We start from the raw sequence: 11,160 nt of genomic DNA on the forward strand, positions 1-11,160 counted from the left end.
ATGAAAGTAACTTGTATTATTTGCTGTGCCAGCTCCAGACTTTAGGACCTTTCCAGAAGGAGATACACTTGAAGGCTAAGCAAAAAGGTAATAACAGCGCATTCCAGTCTGCAAGTTCACATCAAGCAGAGAGTGTTAAATGTTTGTTACCAAATGTTGGAGTTGCAGGATCCTTTGCTGGTATGGCTTAAAAGCCACCAGACTTGCATTTTTAAGCCACCAAACAGAAGAATTCGGCACCAATCACCTATTGGATGGATCTATAAGAATCTGTGTTTGTGGTTGTGATTGGATTACTGTAATATACTATGATGTGCACTTGAATCACCAAAAAGTTCAATCTTGCTCTTCAAGTAGTTCAGAACTAGTTTGTCAAAGTGTATTTGAACCAAGAGAAACAGGCGGGAGCTCTACACAGACTCAAGCCGGTTCCATGAAGTGGTCGGAGACTGGAATGTGGAGTTTGCCAGCTACATTTGTATAGTCTCTTCATTTCATTCTCACTGTTTAAATTGAGACTCTTTTGAATAATGCTGACATTGAAATAAATTGTGTAAAGGTTTTACTTATATTCAGTTTGTTGCAGTGATGGAATGTGGTTGATGCATCATTGACTTTCGGTAACCTAATTTTCCATCCTTTATGTGGCCTCATGTTCAAACGTGCATGTGAATGAATATATTGTTCTCGATAAGTGTCCAATTGCATTTTAATAAAGACATGCTTGTTTGGGAGGGTCAGGTTAACCAAACTTGTATTGTGACACTGACAGCTCTAGGGAAGCAACATGGTTGGACTGGGTACAATATTGTGCTATCATATTTGTAGAGCTGCTAGGCATATTTGCACACATGCCCTTGAGGCTAGTGCTAACAACACATATTTTGGTGAAAGTGTTTGTTTTTCTAGCTATCATAAAGAGCTGTTTCATCTTGGATTACTCTTATATTGATCAATGTTAAAAATGTTGATGAAGGTGAAAAAAAGAGTGTGGTTGTTGTGATTTCCAATTTTTGGCCTCTTGTTGTTTGGAAAATATACATTCAGTAACAGCAATTTCCACACAACAAGTGATCAAATATTTATATATTATTTACTGGTGTATGCATCACGTACCTGATTTCCTATTTAACCTTGAGCTGTGGAAGCCTTTGTTGTAGTGGGGGTAGTTGTTGTTGGTGTAGTAGTGGTTGGAGTAGTAGTTGTCGGAGTAGTAGTAGTTGGAGTAGTAGTGGTCGGAGTAGTAGTGGTTGGAGTAGTAGTGGTTGGAGTCGTTGTACGACGATGATAATGATGCTTCTTTTTGTGCCATCTTTTTTCATGTGACTGGAAAATAGAGAACACAATAAAAATATGTCTCACTCTTATAAATTATAATACAAATGTACATAAAATATTATACAATATTCTTTGAAGAGGTGTGTGAATGGTTTTGCTCACTATAGGCACACAAAGCAGGACATACCAACAAAGGTTTATTTCCACGGACAGCAAACACCAGTTCAATGTTTTAAGACCTAAAACACGTTTGCTGCAGGCAGTCACCCTTTTTTATATATAAATATGGCTCTGTATGGTGTTGTTAGGACACATTCACATCCTTCCCCCAAAAAACACAAAAAACTAACATTCATGGACTGAAGTATGAAGGTCTATTGGCCATCAATGTGTTCTGTCCACAAAGTAACCTAGTTGTGAACACTTTCGAGCAGAGCTGCTGCTTAACACCATAATATGTTTGCATAGAATGTAGGAGAAAAAAAGAAAACTGAAATTTCCACTGCAAGTTTACTCCATTGCTTTGATATAGCTTTCTGAAATTTAATAACTCATAAATCTTTTCAAAAATATACCTGAAAACGTTTTGAAATATTTAGCTTACATTGAAAGAAGAGGCAGAAGACTTGGGGGTTGGGGGGAATTTGTAACAGAGAATTATGAAGGGTAAAAAGTGGATTGTAGTGATGTGTTTTCATGTCGGGATTCTGAGTGACCTTTTAGATAGATTGAGCTTTTCTCTTGGTGTCTATTTGGTGTCACTTAGAACACCTTCAAGAAAAACCATCCCATATTTCACTGTTAACCATCTATAATTCTATATGCAATGCATGGCCCTCACAGAAAGCCATAGGCATAAACAAATGGATTCTAAATCCAAATAATTTACTACTATGATGTAGCAACAATGGGTAACAGATCTTGTTAACTATAGTTCCTACGTCATAAACAAATACTAGGCTGTCCTGGCTGGGCTTTCTGAGGGCTTGTCAAAGCAGCACCGGAGAGTGTGCACAGCTTCTCAAAGAGATGGAAGGGAAAGCACAGAGAGTTGTTGAGGATGGGTGTTTTCAAATTTGGGACAGGGAAGACAACACATGGCTTCCTCATTAATCGTCTTCGTATGTTTAGAGCTGAAAGCATGGGCAAATGTATTTGAGGGCCATACATAACATAAAATTATAGCTGGGTTAAAAGCGAATTACAAGGATGTTACCCATCTGCCATCTGTAATTCCATATGTTATTATTGCTTCAATTCAAAGCCTTTATTGTAATACCAAACTCTAAATTGGAATACAAACTTCTATGACATAATGAAAATCTGAAGCAAAAGTTCTTTCCCATTGTTACTATGTCATAAAAGTATTCCCCATTTCTCTGACATGGCTCCCTGATAGCCTGTCAGAGCAGCGCTGCTACTCACATTGTTTTGGTAAGCAAAAGGGAGGAAGCGCTCAAAGGTGTGAAGAAGGAAGTCTGTTTATTTTCAACATTTGGGACAGGAAGGAGAGGCCATCTTATGTAATGACTCTTCTCTCCTTGAATAGCAGTTGAAAAAAGGAGCAAATGAGTTTGGAGACGATGTATAACATAAAATTAAAGATCAGTAACAGTAAATAGCCCTGATGTTTTTATCTAGAGGCGCTGACTGGCATCATAGACATGACAAACTTTGCACTTGTGATCTAGTTGATGTTTATGCAGAACCTCTTGGTGAAAAATATCGCTGATGTTCACTGTTACCTATCTATAATTCTTTATGTTAATCATTACCTATGTCAATATAAAGTGCTCTCTACATTTGTAAATTCTTAGTGCACCGGTGCACATGGGACAACACCTTCACATGTGCACAGTCATCGTTTATACTGTTTCTTTCATTTTTCCCCCGACTGAAATTATTTTTTTCAAATGATGTTGTTTTCCTTCAGTTTTAAGGATGTGGATTCCCCATTTGAGTTCAAGAAAGGGATTTACTCAATAATCAAGTGGGCTAATTTTATGGACATGTAAATCCCTTTGTGAGTGCAACTTCAAGTTCTCGTAATACCAAATTTTAATTTGCAATTTTTCATACGAGTAAGACCTACACCCAAAAAAGTCTTAATTTTGAGAGTCCAGCATCAAACATTTTCTTGCAGCACAAAGCAGCCGCTTCTGATGTGTTCATCCCATCAACACTGACCACATTCACAATTTACATTTGCCTTATTTCCCAAGCATAGACCTGTAGAAATGAGAGTCTGAAGATTTCAGGCCAAAAACAAAACAATTTGAAGCATGTAACATCAAACTACTGATGATGGCAGGTTTTATTTATAACGTTTGTTGATTTTCTCCTTCATAATGATCCTGATTTCCAACTACATACACTGAGAGGATTCACTTCTCGGGGACTGAGTAATAAAACATGATACAGATGTAGAAATATTACAGGTTGACTGATCAGCAGGCCTTAGGAAATTAGAGCACACACGTTAAATAGATTTTATATTTCAAGCCTTTACCACACAAGCTTTTCATTGAAACAAAGCTAAAAGGACACCATGGGTCATATCATGATGGGCTTTAATGGCGCAGCTCCGAGCCCTGCGACTATTTTATGCTTCTGCAAGGCAAACAATCTATGAGTTTATTCTGATATTTGTCTCAGTTACTGCTTTAATTTCTGACAATACCACACAGAAACATTGAGAAAACATTGCCTTTTTATGTTTCTGGTTTGTGCTGTTTAAAAATAAAGTATTAATTCAGAGAAATATTGGGTTAAATGAATTCATTTTGTGCCCCACTTGTGCATAAAATAGGTGCTTGACTGTACTTTATCTTTAAAACCCATCATGAAATGGACCCATATAACTAAATTCAACAAGAAAACACATTAAGACATAATTATACGTGAATTGCTGATATGTTGCATATCTGCCCAATATATTTTGGAATAATGTCAAGACAAAGCAGGAAAGTGACATGTGTCAGATCAAACATTGAGTCAGACACAGCCTATCTCACCCATCTGCATTTACTTGTGTCCTCTCTAAAGGATTAGAAGTTAAGATGAACTGAAGTATTTCAAAGAATGTAAGGAACAGTGTGGATATGGTTGGTCCATGTCTTTAATAGTCCTTCCAAACATGGAATTAAATACCTACCAAAGTAAACATCATTGATTTAAATTGAATGGTATCCTTCTTTTAATTTTATCTAAATTCCTATTGATGGTCCAGGTGGTGTAAAGTTTAAGGTCATTCATTCACAGAAGCCCAAATATGAACCACAGACAGACTAGAAAAATATTTTTTACAGGACGGGAAATTCAGATACCATGAACCAAAAAAGAAAATTTGCATAGAAAGGTACATTGCCATGGTCTCTGCAGGAAGTAAGAAACTATTGAACATAATGTCCTATACTTACGCCACTGTCACTTGCACTCCTCTCATCCCGTTCAAAGGCCTGAAAAGGATAGAAGATAAATATTCAGAAGAAAAAATGCTCTTAGCCAGGTGTAGTTGAGGTGTAATGCAATGCAAGAGTGATACTTTTTTCAATCATTAACTTAAAGTTACCTTTAGCACTTGTTACTGATAAATTCAGCACCCATCTCTAAGTCAGCCTCAGTGGCATAAGACTGCTGTCCCATCCAACAGTTTCCACGCTGATTCCAAATCCTACCATTGACAAGCTCTGGATTGCTACCCCAATCTTCACCTCATGGCAATCAATTGGCAATGAGCCCTTCGTTATTTACAACTGCTGCAAAGCAGGGTCTAAATTAGATCAAATCTGCCATGTGCATTTCACAAAAAGCTCACTTATTCACTAAGAGTCAGTGTGGGAGAACTTACCAATTGTGTATTGTAGGTGTTCCATTCCAGAAAGGTGGTGGGAGTTAGTAATGAAGTGTGTTAAATGGTGAATAGTTCCAGTAGTAACATACTGCCCATTAAGTAAGTAAGAAACACATGTCAACAGTGATTTGCGTTTCACCAAGTGTCCAGTGGCAGAGAAACAGTGGCTTTTCATTCACAGGAAAATTGAGCTTTGTTAAAGGTTGAGCTCAAATGTGCTAAAACATGCCATGCACTCCATATTTTTATTTTTATTTCCTGAAGATCAGAAATTACCCTACTTGTTTCCATTTCCTTATGATCAGTATACGATTTTGTGTTCTGCTAGTGACCTATCAAATGCAGTCAGTAAATACTACTGGTTTATTTACTACTGGTACTAATTACATACCATTGTCAGTTCTATATAGCACCAACAGTACTAATATTAATACCTAATACAGCAGGACTGCAGTGGATTGCCATATTACAGCTGTTAATCCTTCCAGAACAGGTTCTCAGTATTTCAGACTCCACAGGTTCATAGGAGGGTTTGAATTTAATTATAATCTTAAACATAACTCTTGCCATTAACAGGACATATATATGTCCTGAGTCAGCCACCGCCAATCATAGCTCATGCCTAGTTGATCACCATTTAATGATTCAGTATTATACTGGGCACTTCAACCACCCAACAGAGTGGAAAAAGAGAGGAAAAAAAGCCTGATTTAGATTTTGACAGATGAAATACTCTTTCAAAAGGTGGCAGATGTGTTGTCCACCATATTGCAAGTTTCATAGGACATAATGCACTTTTAATAATGTGGATGGGAAGTTCAGCACACTTGTGAGGCTCACATGCTTTTCCCTGCTGCACAAATATATTTGAAAAACAAGGTACTCAATAAATGTTTGCAAATAAAAAATGTGGGACTTCTGCTATTGGTGGAAGCTCCTTATCATGAAGAGGAGGCAATGAAAGAAGCACCTTCGATGTGGAAAAAAAGGCAAGGGATTCTACATTATTAACTCTCTGCAAATTAATAACATATGCAACTTTGTTAGTATTGCGACCCTCTGTTTTACCTGAGTCACATGAGGCAAAAAACTTCCATAGAGTATCCAAAGACAAGAGAGAGAGGGTAAGTGCGGTAGCAAAATGTTCATGTCAGGGATGGGGTGAGAGAGAGCAAGGAATGGGTGGAGAGCATAAGGCTAAAGTGCAGGAGCAACAGTTTCAATGCAGGCAGGTCCTGTTCATTCTCAGATGATGTAATGCAATCAAGGGGCAATGTGTTACAGGACATTCTAAGCAGTGTGGTTGGATGAGAGCAAGAAACCATTCTAGTATAGAAGATTGGGAGCTCCATTAAAGACAACAATATAGAGGGAGAATGATTGCTGATAAAAGGTCTCCCACCAAAATTCTAATATAAAGCACTTAAGCCTGCAACCCCTGTATAAAAGCATGTTTCTAATTTCTTTATTATCGGTGTCAAGTGATTGACTCAGTCATTTACCCCTGGAGGGCGAAAGTTCTAATCAGTAAAACAAAGGTCTCATGGAGCCAGAGGGGGTTGAAATCCCATTGGACTCCATGTCCCCTTTGTTCACAGCAGCATCTGTGAAAGTCAAACATTGGAATGTTGATGCGGTGGGCTTTTACCAGAGACTAGAAGCCTGTTGCCCTCCATTGTCTTCTATAGAGAGCTCAACATTCCAATTTTCTAATAAAATGTAATACTGTTGAGTTCTGACGTCACAATACCTGCTGTCAGAGCCATCAGTCAGGGTGAAAGGCAGGTTGGGTCACGGACCATAAAGAAGCTGTTTAAGGCAATGTAAACACTAAATCACTTTTCTTTATTCTGCTCTATTTAATAAGCAAGCAGAGGCAATATGTTTAATTTTGCACTCATTAGACAGAGAAAAGCTAGAATCTTTCTACATGTTTGTATGCATTTAGAGCTACTGCAGTTTAAAAAATTGAACTGTTTCTAACATATGTTTGCAACAAACAACTACCAGGTTTTGATGTGTTTAATTTTGCTCTAGAGGTTTTATTTTTATTCTTATTCTTCTTGTTTTCAAACATGCTCGCTCTTTCGTTTGAAAGAGCTACACACCAAGGCCCATATTTATGGATTTTGTCACGCAGGGCAGAAAGTAATCTTGCTGTGCTGCCCTGCTTCACATGGAAAGAGAAGGAAGGCACCATATTTATACAATATGGTGCATTCCTGTCCTTTTTCGTTAGCTGGTGCCATTTTTGCCTTCTAGCCCGAACACAGACATCCTTCTACCATGATGCAAGGGTGCCTGTGTGGCATGTGGGGTTGTTTTGTGCAGGTAGGGGCACTTTCCTGCATAAAAATAATCCTGAGAGGACTTTTCCTCTTTTAATGTATGCTGCAGAATACTGCACACACAGAAAGAGGAAAAAAACAAAGAGAAATGAAGATATTTCTCCTGGTTATTTCTCTCCTGGGGAGGCCTAGCTTTTTGGTGCATTCCCAGGTTTACCAGGTTTGGCACAAATACAAATACATTAAAAACTATTGAAGTTGAGTGGACACACCCACACAATCCCCTGTAGTGCCTCCTTATGCCCAGAGTAATGCAACACAGTGATTTGAGCTGCCTTACATTACTCCAGATTTGTGAAGCCATGAAAAGTGGCTTTGAGTGGCTTCAAAAATCTGATGTACCTGCTGTTGCATGGTGCAAGCATGGTTCAACCCTCTCGTAAATATGCCCCTGACATTTTCAGTCATTTGTGGGAAAGGGGATGGTGTGTCCCTGTAGTCTATTGGATAAAATAGCCCCGGCGTACATGATATAGGCATTGCAAGTCACCTTAGAGTTCCATACTCTTCTTAAGGAACTCGGCCTTCGGCTTCATTCCACTATATAGGTAAGGAATTTCTTAGTGACTTTCAATATACTCATAATGTTCGCCAGGGAGTACTGTATCACTTATATTACACTTTTTGCTTCCACTTTTAATAAACAATGCCTTGTCCTTAACTCATGGTTGGTTCTAAAAGAATCTACTGCTAGTTTACTGTCCTCTCTTCCCTTATCAACCCCGATTGCACAGTAGAGGCCTTAAGAACCAGTATAGTAAATCACTTATGTTAGGCATGGATATCTCACAGTTGTTATTCCAAACTGGTGCTGTTCGTCTGCATCGTAAGTGATTTCAAACTAAATATTACACATTGTGCATACCCTAAGAGGGCACTTCAGGACTGTTCAATATTTAATGTAATTTTCAAGGACAGACAAATGTAAAAATGCTTCAAACACCCAGACAATCCAACAGCACCATTTGGGCCTTAAGAGTGCACTAGAACGTGTTTCCAAATTACATTTTTAGGAAACGGACAATCCTTGAGTGAGACTAACAAAGTACCACATGTCTGCTACTGCTCCACACACCATCACTCACCGCAATGCAAACGGCTAAGGCCAGAAGGCAGGACACCACAACCAAGGTCCTCATCTTCTATTATTGGTATCTGTAAGGAAATAGGAAAAACAATGAATGGTTAATTAAGAGAAAATATCTGAATTAATACATTATCTTTGTGATTGGAAGAACATTTGCACCTATTTGTCAAGGGTTAAAATTGACTCATTTTTTTATAAATGTAACCTATATTCAGCACCACTGGAGTTATGCAACAACAAAGAGTAGCGAAAGGCAAATTATGTGACAAGGCACTGCCCATTTTGTAATCTTTAGGTAATGAAAGCTAATTAGGCAGCCCACGTTGTGGCAAAATGATGTAGCTATTTTACTATTTAGCACACTTTCATATAAAATCGAGGCCAGTGCAACAACATGGGCTCCTTGAGAAATAAATACTATATAGATGTAACAGATATTCCAAAAATCTTTTTTTAGACGAATAAAACAACTTGTGTAAAAACACAGAAAAAACATGTTATTAGCATTCACCTTTCCACCACCCAGAGTAGGGCACTGTGCAGAAAACAAGCTTATTTATATAGATTTTACAGCATGAATGGCGTGTCTCACTTATTCAGCAACACACAGATATGTTAACTTCTCTTCAGTTTGTGTTTGCCCCATTTCACGCAATAGCAGGGCATCTGGAAACGTCTCTTTCCGTTCATAGAAACTGCACTGCAAACAGACAAAATCCTTTCTGTCAGATAATTAAAGGTTGTTCCCAGTATCTGGACAAACCTTTCACCTGTTTGCATGCGCAATGTGGCATTCGGGAGCCGAAAAGGGGCCTTTTATCGACATAAAATGTCAGTCATTTTGTTGCACCACTAAATGCTGCATTTTAATAACTTTTCATCTGTTAAATCAGAAGCTATTTTCAGCATCTTCAAACTATTCAGCACTTTTTTCAGCTAATTATTATTCCTGCAGAAATGTTGTTGCTATGCCTTCATGTTTTTCTACTGGCCCTATGCATAGTGATGTAGGCTTGCCTTACAGTGTGAGAGCCCTTTCATTGAATTTTGTGTGTTATTGTGCAAGATTAATACGAGATAGTCATATGTAATACGTTGAGAAAAAACGGACAAATATAACAGAGAAAAAAATAAGTTTAGACTTTTGTTAGCTAAACTGTATGCTTGTTGTCTCTTTTGCTACAATTAACCACATTGTGTTATTTTTAATTAAATGGAAAATAATTTATGAAGGCATTCACAAACATTCAGTGTTTTTTCACCTAAGTTAGGAAGCTAAGTTAGAGTCATCAAAACCAGGTGTAATACATATGCTCTATGGGGCAGGTACGCTGTAATTCCTTCCTGAGGCAACACTACCTGTCATGAAAAGCAAGATGAAGGGCCATTCGCACCTTAGAAACTACTGTAAACCATCGGATTTTCGACTGTTTAAGATTAAATATAGACATGGGAATCTACAAATTGTACAGATTTCCATGTAACGGCCTGTGGATTTTTGTGAATTCACTGGTATTTGGAAATCTATGTATATCATACAACCAAATCCAACAACTCATATATTCCAGTCTGCCTTTTTTTGAGACTCATGTCCAGAATCTCGTTTTCAAATTGAGGATATGAGCAAAATTTCGGTACATCACTCAGCAAGGGGCTTTGCTTATCAATGCAATATATGGATAGACAGGAGTTAAAACAACCTTCTGCAAGCTCGAATTTTAGAGGAAACAATTCCAAATATATATTTCATCCAAAAGTATGCCCTTTTTCATTTACAGAATTTTAAATCGAGACCACAGGACAGATAAGCAATATGTATTTTTACACAGAAAATATGAAACATATAAATACTATCTCTGACAAGGATTGTGTTCGAAAATTAAACATCTGGATGCCCATCTTAATCATGGGTTTGCTTTTGTGGACCACTTGGTCCAGGAAGACATGTATTGTAGAGATTCTCTCCCAGGCTTTGCATGTGTGTAACAAAAACAAATAGAAGTGGGCTTCTTAATTCTAAACGCAATTATAAACTGTTTTATTAATGTCCAATCAAGTTGACTTTGAAATAATTCAGAAATGATCAAAACCTAAATCCACTCGACTGGTCACCTTTTCATCTATCTCTCTGACAAGCAATCCGAAGCTAAAAAGAATTAACTTACCAATAGGATCTGGTACAAGAATCGTCTTCTGGTGCTTTTGTGGGTGAGATGGTGTTTGGTGTTACAATGCCTGCACATTTATAGTGTTCGTTCAAGGGCCTGGCTTTGCCAGGATTAGGCCTCATTGTGTCATACATGTTATAGTGGGAGGAAATAATCCCTCACGATTATTCCTGATCTTGTTTCCTTGCCTACTGCTTTGAAAAGAAATATTTTGTGAAAACTGCGGTCTTGTTAAATAAACTAGGTAGGCAGACGAAACTCCACAAGTGGCCATTCAAACCCAACTGAGGCGTTGTCTGACTCTTGTGAGTTCAATAATGCCTTTCAGATTTTGATTCTAGGAACTGGGTGCTTAAATTTAGAATTACTGATCCCTTAGCATTGTGCTCGCTTCTGGCTCACACGTACACCTCAGTGTGTCGCTAT

The 11,160-nt window shown here is 37.9% G+C and overlaps 1 protein-coding gene across 1 annotated transcript; it reads right to left on the minus strand.

Moving 5' to 3' along the window:
- Positions 1 to 1,116: 1,116 nt before the first annotated feature.
- On the minus strand, positions 1,117 to 10,792 carry LOC138286920 (adipocyte plasma membrane-associated protein Hemomucin-like). The gene is made up of 4 exons (XM_069227328.1): positions 10,732 to 10,792; positions 8,565 to 8,634; positions 4,698 to 4,736; positions 1,117 to 1,326 (listed from the first exon to the last, which is right to left on the minus strand). The coding sequence occupies exons 2-4, from the start codon at positions 8,616 to 8,618 to the stop codon at positions 1,129 to 1,131; spliced, it is 291 nt and encodes a 96-aa protein (XP_069083429.1). The 5' UTR covers positions 8,619 to 8,634; positions 10,732 to 10,792; the 3' UTR covers positions 1,117 to 1,128.
- Between the last annotated feature and the right edge of the window lie 368 nt (positions 10,793 to 11,160).

The sequence above is a fragment of the Pleurodeles waltl genome, chromosome 1_1, assembly GCF_031143425.1.
Source record: "Pleurodeles waltl isolate 20211129_DDA chromosome 1_1, aPleWal1.hap1.20221129, whole genome shotgun sequence".
NCBI lineage: Eukaryota > Metazoa > Chordata > Amphibia > Caudata > Salamandridae > Pleurodeles > Pleurodeles waltl.